Source organism: Salmo trutta, chromosome 19 (assembly GCF_901001165.1).
Source record: "Salmo trutta chromosome 19, fSalTru1.1, whole genome shotgun sequence".
Classification (NCBI taxonomy): Eukaryota; Metazoa; Chordata; class Actinopteri; order Salmoniformes; family Salmonidae; genus Salmo; species Salmo trutta.
Window position 1 is genome coordinate 29,939,079 of NC_042975.1, and position 22,215 is coordinate 29,961,293.

General features: G+C 43.3%; 1 protein-coding gene across 5 annotated transcripts in view; it reads right to left on the reverse strand.

Moving 5' to 3' along the window:
- specc1 (sperm antigen with calponin homology and coiled-coil domains 1) overlaps positions 1-22,215 on the reverse strand; it is a 176,501-nt gene that overhangs the window by 16,787 nt on the left and 137,499 nt on the right. For 3 of the 5 annotated variants that reach the window (XM_029700414.1, XM_029700413.1, XM_029700417.1), the window contains one exon: positions 2,727-2,843. In XM_029700414.1, the coding sequence (XP_029556274.1) occupies positions 2,727-2,843 (117 nt within the window). Of the gene's footprint in view, positions 1-51; positions 91-2,726; positions 2,844-13,240; positions 13,363-22,215 lie in introns of those variants that run through there. The other 2 variants (XM_029700415.1, XM_029700416.1) reach the window with 2 other exon arrangements.

The following is a 22,215-nucleotide window of genomic DNA, read 5'->3' on the forward strand; positions in this document are numbered from 1 at the left end:
GGATGATTGCGTAGGTCAGGTCATTGGATGCAGCACTCCATCTTGATCAAATAGCCCTTATGCAGCCTGGAGGTGTGTTTGGTCATTGTCCTGTTGAAAAACAAATGATAGTCTCACTAAGCGCAAAACAGATGGGATGGCATATCGCTGCAGAATGCTGTGGTGGAAATCTGTCTGATGAGTCCAAATTTGGTGTCTTTGTGAGACGCAGAGTAGGTGAACGGATGATCACCTACTCTGATAGCCCTATTTGGTAAAAGAAGATAACCCTATTTGTTAAAAGACCAAGTCCATATTATGGCAAGAACAGCCAAATAAGCATTCAATTAGAATTCAAGTCTGCCTTGAATTCTAAATAAATCACTGACAGTGTCACCAACAAGACAACCCCACACCATGTAATATTTGTGTTGTGGAGAAATGACCAGGCAGGAGATGGGAGTACAGTTAGTTTTGTTTAGTCAAAAACGCCTTGTGCTCTACAGCCCCCGGCCCGATAGTGCGCATGTGCATTTCCTATTAGGTGTAGTAAGAAAGCACTGCCGTAATGCATTACTGCTTAGTAACAGCATAGTAACTAATACTAACAGATGTAGATCACAGGTACTACAGTGGGAACTACACATGCGGAGATCATCCGTTCACCTACTCTGTGTCTCACAAAGACACCAAATTTGGACTCATCAGACCAAAGGACAGATTTCCACCACAGCATTCTGCAGCGATATGCCATCCCATCTGTTTTGCGCTTAGTGGGACTATCATTTGTTTTTCAACAGGACAATGACCAAACACACCTCCAGGCTGCATAAGGGCTATTTGACCAAGAAGGAGAGTGATGGAAGTGTGCCTTGATGGAAGTGTGCTATTTGACCAAGAAGGAGAGTGATGGAAGTGTGCCTTGATGGAAGTGTGCTATTTGACCAAGAAGGAGAGTGATGGAAGTGTGACCTGAATTCTAAATAAATCACTGACATGTCACCAACAAAGCAACTCCACACCATCACACCTCCTCCTCCATGCTTCCTGGTGTGAACTACACATGCGGAGATCATCCGTTCACCTACTCTGCGTCTCACAAAGACACAAAATTTGGACTCATCAGACCAAAGGACAGATTTCCACCGGTCTAATGTCCATTGCTCATGTTTCTTGGCCCAAGCAAGTCTCTTCTTCTTATTGGTGTCCTTTAGTGTTTTTATTTAATTTATTTAACCTTTATTTAACTAGGCAAGTCTTATTTAAAATGGTTTCTTTGCAGCAATTCGACCGTGAAGGCCTGATTCACGCAGTCTCCTCTGAACAGTTGATGTTGAGATGTGTCTGTTACTTGAGCTCTGTGAAGCATTTATTTGGGCTGCAATTTCTGAGGCTGGTAACTCTAATGAACATATCCTCTGCAGCAGAGGTAACTCTGGGTCTTCCTTTCCTGTGGCGGTCCTCATGAGAGCCAGTTTCATCATAGCGCTTAATGGTTTTTGCAACTGCACTTGAGGAAACTTTTTCCGGATTGACTGACCTTCATGTCTTAAAGTAATGATGGACTGTCGTTCTCTTTGCTTATTTGAGCTGTTCTTGCCATAATATGGACTTGGTCTTTTACCAAATAGGGCTATCTTCTGTATACCACCCCTACCTTGTCAGAACACAACAGATTGGCTCAAAGAAAGAAAGAAATTCCACAAATTAACTTTTAACAAGGCACACCTGTTAATTGAAATACATTCCGGTGACTACCTCAAGAAGCTGGTTGGGAGAATGCCAATAGTGTGCAAAGCTGTCATCAAGGCAAAGGGAGCCTATTTTGGTTACTACATGTGTTATTATGTGTTATTTCATAGTTTTGATGTCTTCACTATTATTCGACAACGTAAAGAATATAAAAAATTAAGAAAACCCCTTCAAAGAGTAGGTGTGTCCAAACTTTTGACTGGTACTGTACATACAGCATTACTGTCTCTGACAAAACTAATACATAGCTGTTTCTCTTTAACACCAGGTGATAGAGGATATCCTTATGGTTAGATGCTCTGTGTTTCTCATACAAAAGCCTTTAGGACTAGATTCATTCTGGACTGTGGAAGATCCGCGTTATAGTGCGATCAAAACTCAAAGGTCATTTCTGAATTAGCCGACATAAGCAACGTTTACCGTGAACGCTGCCTTCGCGAGCGCGGAAACATTACCTTTAAATTGTAATTGCGCTTTAGCGCGGGTCTTCCAAGGTCGGGATTGAATCTAGGCCTTAGTCTAAGGGATTCAATTGTGACGCTATCATTGGTACATTGGAGGATCTCCCAAATGTAAAGGTACATGCTACACCATGTTTTGTTGGTTTTACATGCTGTAAATGCTTGCGCACCACAGTGAAATGCTACTTTACACACAAAACATGTTGTGTGCCCCCTCATACCTTCAGTAAATCTGGGCCTATGTTTCCCATACAATAGCCTTTGGTGTAAGGTATTAAAGTGTAGCGCTATGAATGGTGCTTTGGAGGTACTCAAAGAAGAATGTACTTGAAGAAAACATTTATTGAGAACGTAGAAGGTCATCATGTTACTGGTATCCATGCGTGTATCTGAAATGTCACGTCAGTGTGGGTGTCCATTTCATGAGCTCTTAATTGGAATGATGAATGAGTGTGTGTGTGTTTGTGCAATTGTCTGCATGTATGCATGCGTGTGTGTGTGAGTGTGTTGTGTGTGTGTGTATGAGGTGGGTACCTTGTCTTGACTGATGAGTTCCTGGTAAGGGATGTGTGCAGGCAGGTAGGTGTGGAGGAGAGCACAGAATGCCAGGCCATCACTCCAGCTGCTGCTGAAGTTTGTCACATCAATGTTCTACAAGAGAGATAGATGGAAAGAGAGAGTGAGAGAGAAAGAGAGCGAGAGGAAGGCGTCATTCTTCTTCCAGTACCAACAGCGGATGTCTCAATAAGAATTTCGAACAACAATAACGAGCTCAAATTAAGCATTTATTAACATGGAGTAAATATGCATAACGGAGAGCATGGAAACAACCTACTCAACCTTCATTTTCCACAAATATAACACTGACAACTAGCTTTAGTTTGCATTTAGTTCTTGCTCATTCCTCAAGGAATTATATACTTGGGTTGTTCCACCAAAGTGCCTTTTGAGATGTGAAAATAAACTTTTGATTTCACCTAATTTTAATATTGCCATAAAGAGCATTCTGTCATGTTCAACTTAATAAAAAACATATTTTCTCATCTCAAGTAAATAAAAAAATTTATAAAAAAATGTACTATAGTAAGTGCCAAATAAAGTAACAGGGTTGACTGTAACAGGGTTGACTGTAACAGGGTTGACTGTAAAAGGGTTGACGGCCATAAATCTTCCTGTGACAGGGGAAATGGAAGCTTGTTGTGTGCAACATGGAGGGGCAATTGAATACAAGCTTCTCAAAAAACACAATTGTTTAAACATTTCTAGCCTGTTTATCTATGGGTAACAGTGTTGACGTGTAATGCTGGACCTACTCAGTTTTCCGCCACAAAATACCGGAAAATGGTCAAAAAGAGTAGAACGAACTCACGTGCTTTTACACTATGATTTGACTATTAGATGTTCAATGTTTCTTTAGAAAAAAATATTTTAAAAGGAATAGTTCATTTAGTTCATTTAATTTCATGGACGGGTTTTCTTGACCTTAAAATGAATCACTAATCACATTAAAAAATAATAATCTTCAGAAATGACTTTGTCAAACCACAAAATATCTAGGGCTTTATAATGATGGTGAAAACTTGGAGAAATGTTGGTGTTAAGTGGGTTAAAATCACAGTGGGTGCACAGAGGGACATGTCAAAATGCAGAATTTTTGCTCTTTAGCAAGTCTTTATTCATATAAAAAATCTGATTTATTGAATTCTCCATGTGGTCTAAATTAAATCAAACTTTATTTTTCACATGCGCCGAATACAACATGTGTAGACCTTACCGTGAAATGCTTACTGTCATGCAACTCTAACATGCAGGAAGGGTGAAGTCAGGCGCAGGAGACTCAGGTACGTGAACAAACACGTTTAATGAACATAGTCTTAAAGTGCCTTAAATATAAGGAATGGTAACAAAATCCAGCAACAGGCAAGAACCCTAAACCGAGTCGGGACACAGCCCAGCAAAACTGTATGCCTAAACACCGAACGGCAGAGGAAAACACAAATCCCCAATCTACAATAAAATGACACAAATAATCCCGCACAATCCCAAACCAAAACAGACAGACTAAATACTCCCACTAATGAACTAACACAAAACAGGTGCTAACATAAACCAGACATCACCAAATGAAAATGAAAAGGAGATCGGTGGCAGCTAGTAGGCCGGCGACGACGACCGCCGAGCGCCGCCCGAACGGGGAGAGGCGCCACCTTCTGTAGACGTTGTGACACTTACTTACAAGCCCTTAACCAACAGTGCAGTTCAAGAAAGAGTTAAGAAAATATTTACCAAATAAACTAAAGTAAAAAATAATAAAAAGTAACACAATAAAATAACAATAACGAGGCTATATACAGGGTGTACCAGTACCGAGTCAGTGTGCGGGGGTACAGGTTAGTCGAGGTAATTTGTACATGTAGGTACATTAGGGTGAAGTGACTATGCATAGATAATAAACAGCGAGTAGCAGCAGTGCAAAAAACAAATGTTGGGGGTCAATGTCCTGGATGGCAGGAAGCTTGGCCCCAGTGATGTACTGGGCCGTACGCAGTACCTTCTGTAGCGCTTTACGGTCTGATGCCGAGCATTTACCATACCAGGCGGTGATGCAACCGGTCAGGATGCTCTCGATGGTGCAGCTGTAGAACTTTTTGAGGATCTGGGGACCCATGCCAAATCTTTTTAGTCTCCTGAGGGGGAAAAGGTTTTGTCGTGCCCTTTTCACGACTGTCTTGGTGTGTTCGGACCCTGATAGTTCGTTGGTGATGTGGACACCAAGGAACTTGAAAGTCTCGACCCGCTCCCCTACAGCCCCGTCGATGTTAATGGGGGCCTTTTCCTGTAGTCCACGATCAGCTCCTTTGTCTTTCTCACATTGAAGGAGAGGTTGTTGTCTTGGCATCACACTGCCAGGTCTCTGACCTCCTCCCTATAGGCTGTCTCATCGTTGTCGTGATCAGACCTACCACTGTTGTGTCGTCTGCAAACTTAATGATGGTGTTGGAGCCGTGTTTGGTCACGCAGTCGTGGGTGAACAGGGAGTACAGGAGGGGAATAAGCACACACCCCTGTGGGGCCCCAGTGTTGAGGATCAGCATAGCAGACGTGTTGTTGCCTACCCTTACCACCTGGGGACGACCAGTCAGGAAGTCCAGGATCCAGTTGCAGAGGGAGGTGTTTAGTCCCAGGTTCCTTAGCTTGTGATGAGCTTCGTGGGCACTATGGTGTTGAACACTGAGTTGTAGTCAGTGAACAGCATTCTCACATAGCATTCTCACATTAAAGTAGCCTCACAAAGCCGCCTGATCTGGTGAGCTTATATCAATGTTGCAGATGTAAGCTCGTGGGATCAGGCGGCTTCACGAGGCTAATATTAAAGGGCACTTTATTGAATATAACATGCTTTTAAATGCGATATTGGTGCACAATTTCTACTTAAAATATCAAAGGGATGCTAAATTCACTCATTTCGTGGAACAACCCACTTAGAACACCCTTAGAACATGGTTAGGATATGTGAAAGCACATTAAAAAAAACACTCAAGCACATAAGCATATGGAGCAACACACAAATGAAAACTAATGGGGTTGTTTAATCTACATACCCTGTCCATAGCTGATCAATATGCTAGGTCATGTTTCTTACTAAGTGCAATTGGAGAGTTACTTTTATTGCTGGTTGATAGATTTCATTTATTGGACAACTGAAAGCAGTAGGCTGCTCCAGCCGGAGACAACATTGCATGCATTAACAATTATTGAGGATAAAAACACAATAAAGCCCACAGGCTTATTTCCATTTTGGTCCTCATTTTGCAGCAAGATGACATGTGGGCAAGATCAACACTTCACATGCACTCAATGCAATTAAAAACAACAACAACAATAGCAATGTACAGCAATTTACAACAATCCATTTGCAACAATCCATTTACAACAATATCTACAGCCCAGAGGTGCCAGTTTACGAGTCACGTCGTGAGAGAATACCTCTCATCAAACCGCCATGTTCTTTAATGTTGTTTAAGAGGGTCTTGTCTTATTACTATAAACCCTTCAGCCATATTTCAGTGTGTCTTACAGCTGAAACATGCACTGCAGCACGTCCAGGGGATTGTGTGGGTGTGAGTGCGCCTATATGTGTGTTATGCACACACAGCACCTCATCCACCATGTCAAATATATGATAAGAGATGCCAGAGGTCTGAGGAAAGACAAGGGCTTTCTCCATCTTTCATCTATACGCACTCTCCCAGTCAGATCCCAGTTGGATTGAGAGGTATTTCCTGTGTCCCCCTCTCCCTTCCATGTGCTTCCAGATCCAGAGGGGACGTTGGGAACAGGGCACCCAGCCAGAGAGCTTTCTCCCCTGGGTATGATCCCTGTAGGTCCCCCTGAGACCTGACACCCCATCACTCCCCTTTGATTGGCCATCAGATGTCCCCTCTCAGAGCAGGGACCCTGCCTGGACCCAGGACCTTGTCACTTAGTTGTCCCGCTGTCTGTCCAGATGGGCTTCTTGTCACAGGGCTTCTGGGAGGACGGGGAGACTCAAAGGCTGCACTGCATTCCTTTCTAGTCACCGAAGGGTAACCTTGGTTGCATCCCAAATGGAACCCTATTCACTATCTATATACAGTGCACTACCAAAAGTCTGGATCTAAAAGTAGTGCTCTAAATAGGGTGCCATTTGGGATATAGCCTTTATCTGCAGTGCTCAATAACAGATGCTGCTGCTGGGTCAAATTTACAGGATAGAAAGGAACATTTTATTACTACCTAGTGGTTAGAGCGGTTGCTGGATCGAATCCCCGAGCTGACAAGGTACAAATCTGTCATCCTGCACCTGAGCAAGGCAGTTAACCCACTGTTCCCCGGGCGCCGAAGACGTGGATGTCGATTAAGGCAGCCCCCCGCACCTCTCTGATTCAGAGGGATTGGGTTAAATGCGGAAGACACATTTCAGTTGAATGCATTCAGTTGTACAACTGACTAGATATCCCCTTTCCCCTGATTAACAGCAAGGAACCTTATAATCTGGGTATGCAGCCTTTGTCTATTAAATTAAATGTCATTGTCATTGAGATGAAACTCTGGATTCACGTCCTAATTGGGTAAAGGGGAAAGGGGGATACCTAGTCAGTTGTACAACTGAATGCCTTCAACTGAAATGTGTCTTCTGCATTTAACCCAACCCTTCTGAATCAGAGAGGTGCGGGGGGCTGCCTTAATCGACATCCACGTCTTCGGTGCCCGGGGAACAGTGGGTTGAGATTAAGCTCTTGATTCACATCATCATTGAGATGAAACTCTTGATTCACGTCGTCATTTAGATGAACATCTTGATTCACGAGAAACTGATTCAGATTCACTCATTCATCATTTTCTATTTGGGCGATTCCTCACAAAACAAAACAAGACCATGATTTTTGATCCATAGAATGATCCTTTGGAGGAACGATTGTTTACATATGCAGTGCCTTCAGAAAGAATTCATACCCCTTGGCTCATTCCACATTTGTGACTCGTTTCCGGGAAACTAGGCGATTGTTGCGCGTCACTACTTCACAGGAAGTAGTGATGCGCAACAACACTTTCTGGAACACTTTCATGTGCCTTAATTACAAACTTGTATGCCATCTGTAAATACAAATAAAATTGTTAAATTACGAGCCTAGTTGGTTTAGCTACGGAAAAAGGAACCTTCCCGCTAGCCGTGATTGGTTGAGATAATAGATGGGCTGGACATGCCGAGAGATAAGTTCGGATAGGTTTGCTATGTAGCACGCTTCTGTCTATAAATCAAATCAAACTTTATTTGTCACATGCGCCGAAAACAACAAGTGTAGACCTTACCGTGAAATGCTTATTTACAAGCCATTAACCAACAGTGCAGTTCAAGAAGAGTTAAGAAAATATTTACCAAATAAACTAAAGTAAATAATTATAAAAAGTAACACAATAACATAACAATAGCGAGGCTATAAACAGGGGGTACCGGTATCGAGTCAATGTAATAGTCCGGTGGCCATTTGATTAATTGTTCAGCAGTCTTATGGGGAAAAGGTGTTGCCGTGCCCTCTTCACGACTGTCTTGATGTGTTTGGACCATAATAGATCATGGTGATGTGGACACCAAGGAACTTGAAACTCTCGAACCGCACCACTACAGCCCCGTTGATGTTAACGGGGGCCTGATCGGCCCGCCTTTGCCTGTAGTCTACGACCTGCTCCTTTGTTTTGCTCACATTGAGGGAGAGGTTGGTGTCCTGGCACCACACTGCCAATTCTCTGACCTCCTCCTTATAGGCTGTCTCATCGTTGTCAATGACCATTGTTGTGTCGTTAGCAAACTTAATGATGGTGTTGGAGTCGTGTTCGGCCACGCAGTCGTGGGTGAACAGGGAGTACAGGAGGGGACTAACTACACACCCCTGAGGGGCCCCAGTGTTGAAGATCAGCGTGGCAGACATGTTGTTGCCTACCCTTACCACCTGGGGGCGGCCCGTCAGGAAGTCCAGGATCCAGTTGCTGAGCTTCGTGGGCACTATGGTGTTGAACGCTGAGCTGTAGTCAATGAAGAGCATTCTCACATAGGTGTTCCTTTTGAACTGGTGCAAAAGGGCAGTGTGGAATGGGATTGAGATTGCGTCATCTGTGGATCTGTTGGGGCGGTATGCAAATTGGAGTGGGTCTAAGGTATCTGGGAGGATGCTGTTGATGTGAGCCATGACCAGCCTTTCATAGCACTTCATGGCTACCGACGTGTGTTCTACGGGGCTGTAATCATTTAGGCAGGTTACCTTCACTTCCTTGGGCACAGGGACTATGGTTGTCTGCTTGAAACATGTAGGTATTACAGACTCGATCAGGGAGAGGTTGAAAATGACAGTGAAGACACTTGCCAGCTGGTCCATGCATGGTTTGAGTACACGTCCTGGTAATCCGTCTGGCCCCGTGGCTTTGTGAATGTTAACCTGTTTAAAGGTCTTGCTCATATCGGCTACCGAGAGCGTTATCACACAGTCATCCAGATCAGCTGGTGCTCTCGTGCATGCTTCAGTGTTGCTTGCCTCGAAGTGAGCATGAAAGGCATTTAGCTCATCTGGTAGGCTCGCGTCACTTGGCAGCTCGTGTCTGGGTTTCCCTTTGTAGTCCATAATAGTTTTCAAGCCCTGCCACATCCGACGAGCGTCAGGGCCGGTATAGTAGGATTCAATCTTAGTCCTGTATTGATGCTTTGCTTGTTTGATGGTTCGTCTGAGAGCATAGTGGTATTTCTTATAGGCGTCCGGATTAGTGTCCCGCTCCTTGAAAGCGGCTGCTCTAGCCTTTAGCTCCATGCGGATGTTGCCTGTAAATCATGACTTCTGGTTGGGATATGTACGTACGGTCACTGTGGTGGTATACTCCTCAATGCAATTGGATGAATGAAGGAACATATTCCAGTCTGTGCTAGCAAAACGGTCCTGTAGCATAGCATCCGTGTCATCTTACCAGTTCCGTATTGAGCGAGTCACTGGTACTTCCTGCTTTAGTTTTTGCTTGAAAGCAGGAATCAGGAGGATAGAATTATGGTCGGATTTGCCAAATGGAGGGCGGGGGAGAGCTTTGTATGCATCTCTGCGTGTGGAGTAAAGGTGGTCTAGAGTTTTTTTCCCTCTGGTTGCACATGTGACATGCTGGTAAAAATGAGGTAAAACTGATTTAAGTTTGCCTGCATTAACGTCCCCGGCCACTAGAAGCGCCGCTTTTGGGTGAGCATTTTCTTGTTTGCTTATGGCCTTATAGAGTTGGTTGAGTGCGCTCTTAGTGCCAGCATTGGTCTGTGGTGGTAAATAGATGGCTACGAATAATATAGATGAGAACACACTTGGTAGATGGTGTGGTCTACAGCTTATCATAAGGTACTCTCCCTCAGGCGAGCAATACCTCGAGACTTCTTTAATATTAGACATCGCGCATGTCACGCCCTGACCTTAGAGAGACGTTTTATTTCCTCTAGTTTGGTTAGGTCAGGGTGTGATATGGGGTGGGCAATCTAGGTTGTTGTATTTCTAGGTTCCATTCTATGTATTATATTTCTTTGTGTTGAGCCGAGTATGGTTCCTAATCAGAGGCAGCTGTCTATCGTTGTCTCTGATTGTCACGTCCTGACCAGTATAAGGGTTATTTGTTATTGTAGTTTGGTCAGGACGTGGCAGAGGGTATTTGTTTTATGTGGTTCGTGGTGGTGTTTTTGTAGAAGGGTATTTGATTTATGTATTCCGGGGTTTTTGGGCACTGTTCCTTGTTAATGTATTTCTATGTTTAGTCTAGTTAGTTGTATTCTATGTTTAGGTTAATGTGGGGTTGGAATCTCAATTGGAGGCAGGTGCTTTCTCGTTGCCTCTGATTGAGAGTCCTATATATGGGTATGTGTTTGGTTTAGTGTTTGTTGGAGATTGTCTCTTGTTTTGCGTGTGTGAGCCTTACAAGACTGTTTGGTTGTTTGTGAGTTCTTCGTCGTTTGTTATTTTGGTGTTTGCTTGGTTTCAATAAATATCAAGATGAGCATCCACATTCCTGCTGCGTTTTGGTCCTCCATTCCAGACGACAACCGTGACACTGATTAGGAATCATACTTAGGCAGCCCTTTTTCCCTCCTTCAGTGTGGGATCTTGTTTTTGTACAGCTCAGTATAGCCTGCAGAACGTGACGTTCGTTTTCCGTTGTTTGTTATTTTGATTTTGTGTTCTGAGTTATAATAAATATTATCATGAGCACTTACCACGCTGCACCTTGGTCTACTCCTTACGACGAACGTCACAGCGCACCAGCTGTTATTGGCAAAAAGACACACACCCCCACCCCTCGTCTTACCAGACGTAGCTTCTCTGTTCTGCCGGTGCATGAAAATCCCTCCAGCTCTATATTGTCCGTGTCGTCGTTCAGCCACAACTCGGTGAAACATAGGAAATTACAGTTCTTCATGTCCCGTTGGTAGGATAATCATAATCGTAGGTCATCCATTTTATTTTCCAATGATTGCATGTTAGCAAGTAGAATTGATGGCAATGGGAATTTACTCGCTCACCTACAGATTCTCGAAAGTCAGCCTGATCTGCGTCCTCTTTTCCTTTGTCTTTTCTTCACGCAAATGACGTGGATCTGGGCCTGTTCCCATGAGAGCAGTATATATTTCTCGTCGGAATCGTTAAAGGAAAAAGCTTCTTCCAGTCCGTGGTGAGTAATCCCAGTTCTGATGTCCAGAAGTTATTTTCGGTCATAAGAGACGGTAGCAGCAACATTATGTACAAAATAAGTAAACATTGTTTTTACAAACAACGCAAAAAAACAAACAAAATAGCACAATTGATTACGGGCATGTAAAACGTCAGCCATCCTCTTTGTCTCCATTCTTCCAATAACATGAGCTGGTCACTATGTGTAGGTAATCCTTTCTAACGCTGCTTTTTTGAAAGATATCACCTAGTAGAACTGCAAAAGTGTTGCTCTCCATTTTCTGGAGGACTGAGTTTTGAAATCAGTATGATAGCCAAGGAGATGTAGAAAAATTCTGGTGTTTGATTGCAAAAAGAAAACACACAGAAGGCTGTTGTATAAAACACCTGTCTCCGGATTACATCTTCAATCTAAGGGCAACAATGGCATCCGTGACAGAGCGGGACAAGCGTCCATCGATGTATATGGGTAAGATAGTTTAGCTAGCTACATTTTCTGATTTTATATTATTTCAAATTTTGTCAGAAAGTTTTTTTCATTTCAAGTTAAATCCTACTGTTAGCTCGCCAGCTAACTTTAAGTGTATGATCTGTGTAGTAATATTATTTGTATCTCAGAGCCATTTGCATTGCTAGTTATTGCCTAATTTTAGCTAACTAGCTAACATTAAACCTGGTTGGTTAGCTACCTGCAGATTCAGGGTAGTAACGTTATGAATGAGGGATTATGTTTCATTGTTTAGCTAGCTAGCTAGCTAGCTACATGTCTAAACAAAAGACTCCACTATGCAAGTAACCATTTCACTACACCTTCTGTACCCAGTGCATGTGACAAAACGTTGGTCTTATTTGATATAGTATGTGCTTACCAGAGACGATAATGTGAAGAACATGACCTGCACCAAAGTAAAATTAGGATATAACGTTAGGCCAACGAGACAGTGTCCAAATTCAAAAATTCTCCGGTAGAATGCCCTGCTTTATTTCATCACACTCACAACCGTAAGCTATTTTTCTGTAATTGGCTTGCCATTAATGTGCAAATAATGATCTTGTTGTGAGTTTATTTTCCTGTAATAATGAAGACAAATGAGCTAAAGTGAAGACATTGTCAGCTATAAGATATGGACATTATTTGAACTGGCTAGCCAGCTAACTAAACATTAGCTAGCTAGCTAACAAGCTAGAACCAAACCAAAACTTTGTTTAGAAAGTTGTTTTTAGCTGCCTGGTTTGCTAGATTGACATATACTAAATTCCTTTTTAAACGGGTGGGTTTATTTGATGTCGAACAACAATAGAATATTCATGATGTCACTGCGACAACTGTCGATAGACGTAGTATAAACCAGCCTTTAGTCTTTAAATCTTTCGTTGTTTAGTGTATAGCCTCACATGTGAATCCTTAAAGAAATGGGTGGGGGTAAGGCTTAAGAGGGTGTGAACGATGCTGAATGGGTGTAGACAAAGAGCTTACCAAATCATTCAAGGGCCATTTTCTCAAAAGTGAGGTTACAAATGTACCAACTTTCAAAGCAGAATTACTTTCCCATTGTTCCTCAACTGTAGTGTATTACATAACATTTTCTATCTCTAAGTCTGTACTTTTATCCAATGTAAAAAAACTAATTTTGCTCCACAAATTTTGCTACATAAGACCAATTTGAGCCGGTCAGTCACATTTGTTTGTGTTACAGCCTGAAATCAAAATGTATTAAATTGATTATCCCCCCTCTACACACAATACCCCATGATGACAAAGTGAAAACATGTTTTTAGAAACTTCTGCAGATTTATTGAATATGAAATACAGAAATATCTAATTTACATAAGTATTTAATACTTTGTAGAAGCATCTTTGGCAGCGATTACAGCTGAGTCTTTCTGTGTTTTTGTGCCTTTGTGTGTGTGGAGCACAGACTTACATCTTGGTCTGGCCAGGCCATGTTCTGGTGGGGGTAGAGAAAGGGGGGATGGGGAGAGACAGGGGGAGAGAGGGGCGCCATGAATGTTAAAACAACAGCAGACGGGATGAGCACTCTGGGACCAGGCTCAGAAAAGCAAACACAGCATCAAGCGACAGGAAACGTCTCGCTCCACACAGAATACTGAGCTGCCCAGTTAAAAGAACCAAAGAGAGAGAGAGGTAGGGAGACAGAGAGAGAGAGAGAGAGACAGAGTGAGGGGGTTTGGGAGTGAGAGAGAGAGAATGGGAAAGCGAGAGTGGGGGAGTGGGCGACAGAGAGAGGAAGCGAGAGCGAGAAGAGGGGGAGTGGTCGAGAAAGAGATGGATAGAGAGAAAGGGGGGAGAGGGGTTGAAGTGAGATGGATTGAGAGAGCATGAGGTTGATAGCAAGACTAAACACTTGCTTTGGCACCAATCCATCTTTAAAATAACATCTACAGTATGATTGCATTAAGAGGTCCAGTCAGCATGTCAGCCAGCCAGTCAAAAGGCCTCAAAACAGAATATCGCCAGCAGCTGAGACAACAGAGAAGGCTGTATTGCAATACTTTTAATAAAACTCTCTACACTACAGCACAAACCAACAGTCATCTCGCAATGTTTTTCTCTCTCACACATCAAGCACACTGGCCCCAGTTTCACAAGAAATTGTATTTATATAGAAACAAATAAACACATTGTCATTGGAGTCACAATAAAACCGTACAGAGTAATAGGATTCACTGCAAGTGTTATCTAACTTGCTGTGACAGTAAAAAAGTGCAAGTGGATAACGTGTAGATAATAGCTATAGTAAGTTGGTGAAAGCCAGCCTGTTATTATGACACTTGACACCCAGATGATAGTGTGCCATTATCACATTATGGTGCTGAAGTGTAGAGTGGAAATCCACTGCCCACTGGCTGATGATGGAGCACACACACTCTCACTCTCTGAGGGCTCCATGACCGATGAGAGAAAACACACACTCATACTGCCTGATGATGGAGAACGCACACACACACACGCACACGCACGCACACACACACACACGCGCACACACACACACGCACACGCACACACACACACACACAGCCTGGTAAAACCAATCAGTCTGGTCTGCTAAAGCAGGAAAGTCCGCATTCACATTTACTGAGAGTTGTACGACTGATGAGGTACTCTCCATCAGTGTCCCCACTACTACCATTAAGCCCTGAGCCCCTCTTTCTGTTTCTCTCTGTCTGTCTCTATTTGAGTAGAGTGTGTGAACAAAGAAAAAACACAAAGAAAGGCAAAACAAAGAAAAGGGAAGCAGCGGTAATGGGTCATGCAATGATTCATCATCATAAGCAATGACAGCCTGAAAGAAAAGTGCAGCCAGTGCCGGACAGGGACATACATGAAGGGGTTAGGGTCCTAAAGACCCTCCCCATTATTGATTAAGGGGACCGTAAGATTCATATGTTTTGCTGCAGGCCTTATAATAGATACCGTTGCTATGTGCCTAAAAGCTCCGCCACTATACGTTGCACAAGCCATCTATATTAGTCTTTGTGGTTTGCTTGCAGGAGTTTGCTTGCAGGCTAGGTCTGAGTCAGACCTAAACTAGATAAAGAGAAGTAACCACTGTCTGGTTTAGACATTTTGATCTTGTGTGACAGTGGACAATACTAATGAATTCAGAGAAGCTACTGTGCAAGGTTACCTTATAAGGTAACCTCAGCATATTGCTGTTTAAATACAGTTGAAGTCAGAAGTTTACATACACTAAGGTTGGAGTCATTAAAACTCATTTTTCAACCACTCCACAAATGTCTTGTTACCAAACTATAGTTTTGGCAAGTCGGTTAGGACATCTACTTTGTGCATGACACAAGTAATTTTTCCAACAATTGTTTACAGACAAATGATTTAACTTATAATTCACTGTATCACAATTCCAGTGGGTCAGAAGTTTACATACACTAAGTTGACTGTGCCTTTAAACAGCTTGGAAAATTCCAGAAAATTATGTCATGGCTTTAGAAGCTTCTGATAGGCTAACTGACATCATTTGAGTCAATTGGAGGTGTACCTGTGGATGTATTTCAAGGCCTACCTTCAAACTCAGTGCCTCTTTGCTTGACATCATGGGAAAAACAAAAGAAATCAGCCAAGACCTCAGAAAAAAAATTGTAGACCTCCACAAGTCTGGTTCATCCTTGGGAGTATTTTCCAAATGCCTGAAGGTATCACGTTCATCTGTACAAACAACAGTACGCAAGTATAAACACCATGGGACCACGCAGCCGTCATACCGCTCAGGAAGGAGAAGCGTTCTGTCTCCTAGAGATTAACGTACTTTGGTGCGAAAAGTGCAAATCAATCCCAGAACAACAGCAAAGGACCTTGTGAAGATGCTGGAGGAAACAGGTACAAAAGTAGAAGAAGCTCCAAAACCGCTATAAAAAAACAGACTATGGTATGAAACTGCAGATGGGGACAAAGATTGCACTTTTTGGAGAAATGTCCTCTGGTCTGATGAAACAAAAAAATAATAACTGTTTGGCCATAATGACCATCGTAATGTTTGGAGGAAAAAGGGGGAGGCTTGCAAGCCGAAGAACACCATCCCAACAGAGAAGCACGGGGGTGGCAGCATCATGTTGTGGGGGTGCTTTGCTGCAGGAGGGACTGGTGCACTTCACAAAATAAATGGCATCATGAGGAAGCAAAATGATGTGGATATATTGAAGCAACATCTCAAGACATCAGTCAGGAAATTAAAGCTTGGTTGCAAATGGGTCTTCCAAATGGACAGTGACCCCAAGCATACTTCCAAAGTTGTGGCAAAATTGCTTAAGGACAACAAAGTCAAGGTATTGGAGTGGCTATCACAAAGCCCTGACGTCAATCCCATAGAACATTTGTGGGCAGAACTGAAAAAGCATGTGCAAGCAAGGAGGCCTACAAACCTGACTCAGTTACACCAGCTCTGTCAGGAGGAATGGGCCAAAATTCACCCAACTTATTGTGGGAAGCTTGTGGAAGGCTACCCGAAACGTTTGACCCAAGTTAAACAATTTAAAGGCAATGCTACCAAATACTAATTGAGTGTATGTAAACTTCTGACCCACTGGGAATGTGATGAAAGAAATAAAAGCTGAAATAAATCATTCTCTCTACTATTATTCTAACATTTCACATTCTTAAAATAAAGTGGTGATCCTAGCTGACCTAAGACAGGGAATTTTTACTAGGATTAAATATCAGGAATTGTGAAAAACTGAGTTTAAATGTATTTGGCTAAGGTGTATGTAAACTTCCGACTTCACCTGTACATTGACGTAGGTGATCATACCACAGTGATCACGTATAAAATCAGCTGCGCCCTTAGGTGGGGTGCAGAACTTACTCTGAAACACACATGCTATGTTTCCATTGTCAACTTCTATCTGCAATTGCATTAATAAAGGTTTAATTGATTTACTTAAAGAAGATATTGTCTGACTGCTGATTTCACCAATAAGCCAATGATTGACAAGGAACAAGGAACCCACCTCGACACACACACAGGAGCAGCAGGCAAGGTCAAATATATACAAATATATAGTGTATGTAATATGTTGAAGTAACTACGGATGCAGCACTCTAGAGAAGCCTGCTCAGTAGGCTGTGTTGGACTGTGTGTTCGCTCTCTCTCTCTCAAATCAAATCAAATTTTATTGGTCACAAAGACATATTTAGCAGATGTTATTGCGAGTGTAGCGAAATGCTTGTGTTCCTAGCTCCAACAGTGAAGTAGTATCTAACAGTTCACAACAATGCACACAAATCTAAAAGTAAAATAATTAAATTAAGAAATATATAAATATTAAGACGAGTACTGTCTGAGTGGCATTGACTAAAATACAGTAGAATACAATATGTACATATGAAATGAGTTAAACATTATGTAAACATGATTAAAGTGACTAGTGTTCCATTTAAAGTGACCAGTGATACATGTCTATGTACATAGGGCGGCAGCCTCTAAGGTGCAGGGTTGAGTAACCAGGTGGTAGCCGGCTAGTGGTGGCTATTTAACAGTCTGATGGCCTTGAGATAGAAGCTGTTTTTCAGGCTCTCGGTACCAGCTTTGATGCACCTGTACTGACCTCGCCTTCTGGATGATAGCGGGATGAACAGGTCGTGGCTCGGGTGGTTCATGTCCTTGATGATCTTTTGGCCTACCTGTGACATTGGGTGCTGTAGGTGTCCTGGAGGGCAGGCAGTGTGCCACTGTTGATGCGTTGGGCAGACCGCACGACCCTCTGGAGAGCCCTGCGGTTGCGGGAAGTGCAGTTGCCGTACCATGCGGTGATACAGCCCGACAGGATGCTCTCAATTGTACATCTGTAAAAGTTTGAGGGTCTTAGGGGCCAAGCCAAAATGTTCTTCAGCCTACTGAGGTTGAAGAGGCGCTGTTACACCTTTTTCACCACACTGTCTGTTTGGGTGAACCCTTTCCGATTGTCAGTGATGTGTACGCCGAGGAACCTCAAGCTTTTCATCTTCTCCACTGCAGCCCCGTCGATGTGAATAGTGGTGTGCTCTCTCTGCTGTCTCCTGAAGTCCACGATCAGCTTCTTAGTTTTGTTGACGTTGTGGGAGAGGTTGTTTTCCTGGCACCACTCCCCAGATCCCTCACCTCCTTCCTGTAGGCTGACTCGTCATTGTTGGTAATCAAGCCTACTACTGTAGTGTCGTCTGCAAACTTGATGATTGAGTTGGAGGCGTGCATGGCCATGCAGTCATGGGTGAACAGGGAGTACAGGAGGGGGCTGAGCATGCACACTTGTGAGGCCCGTGTGTTGAGGATCAGCGTAGTGGAGGTGTTGTTTTCTAGCTTCACCACCTGGGGGTAGCCCATCAGGAAGTTCAGGACCCAGTTACACAGGGCAGGGTTCAGACCCAGGGCCCCGAGCTTAATGATGAGCTTGGAGGGTACTATGGTGTTGAAGGCTGACCTATAGTCAATAAACAGCATTCTTGCATAGGTATTCCTCTTGTCCAGATGTTATAAGGCAGTGTGCAGTGCAATGGCGTTTGCATAATCTGTGGATCTATTGGGGCGGTATACAAATTGAAGTGGGTCAAGGATATCAGGTAAGGTGGAGTTGATATGATCCTTAACTAGCCTCTCAAAGCACTTCAAGATGACAGAAGTTAGTGCTATGGGTTGAGAGTCATTTAGTTCAGTTACCTTTGCTTTCTTGGGTACAGGAGCTATGGTGGACAAGCAAGTAGTAGACAAGCAAGTGGGGACAGCACACTGGGATAGGGAGAGATTGAATATGTCCGTAAACACTCCAGCCAGCTGATCTGCGCATGCTCTGAGGACGCGGCTAGGGATACCGTCTGGGCCGGCGGCTTTGTGAGGGTTAACACGCTTAAATGTCTTACTCACATTGGCCACGGAGAACGAGAGCCCACAGTCCTTGGGAGCGGACCACGTCGGTGGCACTGTTTTATCCTCAAAGTGGGTGAAGAAGGTGTTTAGCTTGCCGGGGGCAAGACATCGGTGTCCTAGACGTGGCTGGTTTTCCCTTTGTAATTGATATGTCTTGTGTCTGAGCCGTTGAATTGCGACTTCACTTTGTCTCTGTACGGACGTTTTGCCTGTTTGATTGCCTTACGGAAGGAATAATTACACTGTTTGTATTCGACCATATTCCCAGTCACCTTGCCATGGTTAAATGCGGGGGTTCACACTTTCAGTTTTGAGCGAATACTGCCACCTATCCACGGTTTTTGGTTTAGTAATCACAGTGGGAACAACATCCCCTATACACTTCCTAATGAACTCAGTCACCGTGTCCGTGTATACATCAATGTTATTCTCATTGGTCAGACAAGCATTGAATAGACCTTAGCACAGGTACTTCCTGTTTAAGTTTCTGCCTATAGGAAGGGAGTAGCAGAATGGAGTCGTGATCTGATTTGCCGAAGGGAGGGCAGGGGAGGGTCTTGTATCCATCCTGGAAGGGAGAGTAACAATGGTTGAGAGTTTTTGAAGCGCGAGTACTACAGACAATGTGCTCATTTTCCTCAAATTTGCTTTGTTAAACTCCCAGCTACAATAAATGCGGCCTCAGGATATGTGGTTTCCATTTTGCACAAAGTCCAGTGTAGTTCCTTGAGGGCCATTGTGGTATTGGCTTGAGGGGGAATATATACGGCTGTAACTATAACCGAAGATAATTATTTTGAGAGGTCGACATTTGACAGTGAGATATTCTAGGTTGGGTAAACAAAAAGACTTGAGTTCCTGTACGATATCACAATCACACTATGAGTAGTTAATCATGCAATATACACCACTGCCTTGCTTCTTCCCGGAGAGTTCTTTATTCCTGTCTGCGCGATGTACTGAGAACCCAGCTGGCTGTATGGACAGGGACAGTATATCCGAAGAGAGCCATGATTCCGTGAAACAGAGTATGTTACAGTCCCTGATGTCTCTCTGGAAGGAGATCCTCGCCCTGAGCTTGTCTACTTTATTGTCCAGGGACTGAACATTAGCTAGTAAAATACTCGGAAGCGGTGGATGGTCGGACTAGAAGTCCACTCCGAATACCTCTTCTCCGTCTGTGGCGTCTTGGAGCAGCCTCTGGAATAAGTTAAATTGCCCTGTGGGGTACGAACAAAGGTTCTAATTCGGGAAAGTCACATTTCTGGTCATAATGCTGGTGAGTTACCGCCACTCTGATATCCAAAAGTTATTTCCGGATGTATGTAATAACATAAAAACAATTCTGGGCTAATAATGTAATAAATAACAAAAATAAATAAATACTGTGAAGTTGCTTAGGGGCTAGAAACAGAGCTGCCATGTCTGTCGGCGTCATCTCTCTCCCTCCCTCTCTCTGTCTCTCTTAGTGGGGTGTTAAGAAGAGTATCAGAAGGCAAATAGGATACAGGGATACTATGTCCTTTGTGTCAGTTTGAATTGGGTTGAGGAAGTTCGTATTCATCTGCCTGTAGTATGGAGAGTGATGCATTTTAACCTATGCAGCTGCAGCATCCAATGAAATACAAGTACATCAGGTCATTTTCAAAGAAGACATTTCCCACTATTTAAACTTCAGTCTTGAAGACTAATATGAGGGTATATCAAGATAGTTCTTCTAATGTCTAGATGACCCCTGCCCCCCTACATTCCTTAGCCTCTTCCCTCTTCCTCACCCCGCTGGGGGTCCTAGCTCACCCCCTTGCCCCCTCCCTTTTCCCCCCAGGCCATGCAGGGGTGTTGTTTCTCAGAGAGGGCCGGATGACCGAGGGGGGCCGATCTCGTCAGTGTGTCCCAGCTGAGCCTGTGTTCTGTCCAGCCCAGACTGAGACTTCCAGCCAGGCCATTCTTCTCCTCATTGTTCCCATCCTAAACAATAAACAAGGCTTTTGTTGAATGTTTTTCTGACCCAAACAACATCAAAGACCACTGTGATAAAAATCCTTGGGAAACCAGAACAGGTTCTAAAAGATTATCAGAATGAAACCTTTTGATTTAAAAGACTATATTGAAAGTGATTAACTGTCTGTGACAAGCAGTGGATTTCAGTTCAACTGAGATAATTGAATTGTCATTCAAACAGATCATTTGTCATGATAATGTCTTCTGCATCGCCTTTGACCGAGGCATATAAGTATGATCAGCTCTGTTTGACGTGCATGTGAACGTGCGTGTGTCTGTGTGAGATCCACAAACAGTGAATGTGAGAGTGAACCCTCTCTTCCACTCAGAGAGGCTAACTAGCTCCCACAGGGCCCAGTCAATCAGAGCCTCCTTAAGGTCTGCTGATCGATTGTCTCTTCTGAGAAGCTGACATCTGAGGTGTGCTGACAGCAGTCCCACCCAGCACATGCCTCTCCTCCAGATGTTGACATACACCAATGGAGAACATCCTTCAGGTCCCAGTGTGTGTGTGTCTACTAATCTTGGTCACATTACCACAGTGCTGTGTTTACCCCTTCTCCCCCTCTACCCTGGGGTGGATTGAGCTCTTCATCACCATGGCGACAGCATGGCCACCTCAAGCTCTCACGTCAGTGTGTGTGTTGTTTACCACGTTTACCGGTAACTCTCTCAACGGTTGACCTTGTTAGTTGTCAGAGTATGGCCAGTGGCAAGAGCCGTCAACACACACCCACCCACCCACGCACGCAGGCACGCACGCACCGCCTGAGTGGGTGCATACAGTACATAGGGGCATATCGGCCATGGCCAGGCCAGGCTCCATATAAGGGGAGAGGGCTCAGGTGGGATGTACGGGTATATCAACACATACAGTACACACCCCTTGACCTTTTCCACATTTTGTTACGTTACTAAAATTGATTAAATAATTTTTTCCCCCTCATCAATCTACACACAATACCCCATAATGACAAGCAAAAATGTTTTTTAGAAATTGTTGCAAATCTATAAAAAATGAAAAACAGAAATATCACATTTACATACAAATGCCTTCTGTTAAATCTTTCTGTATTTATATATCTGTATATGTTATGTATGTTGTGACTGCTGTTGTGCAAAGCTGTCATCAAGGCAAAGGGTGGCTACTTTGAAGAATCTCAAATACATTATTGCATTTGTGGTATTTCATAGATTTTATGTAGAAAATAGTAAGAACAAAGAAAAATCCTGGAATGAGTACAGTGTCCAAACTTTTAACTGGTACTGTATGTAACAATGTATGTACACTACAGTTCAAAAGTTTGGGGTCACTTAGGAATGTCCTTGTTTTTGAAAGAAAAACACCTTTTTTGTCCATTAAAAGAACATCAAATTGATCAGATATACAGTGGAGACATTGTTAATGTTGTAAATGAATATTGT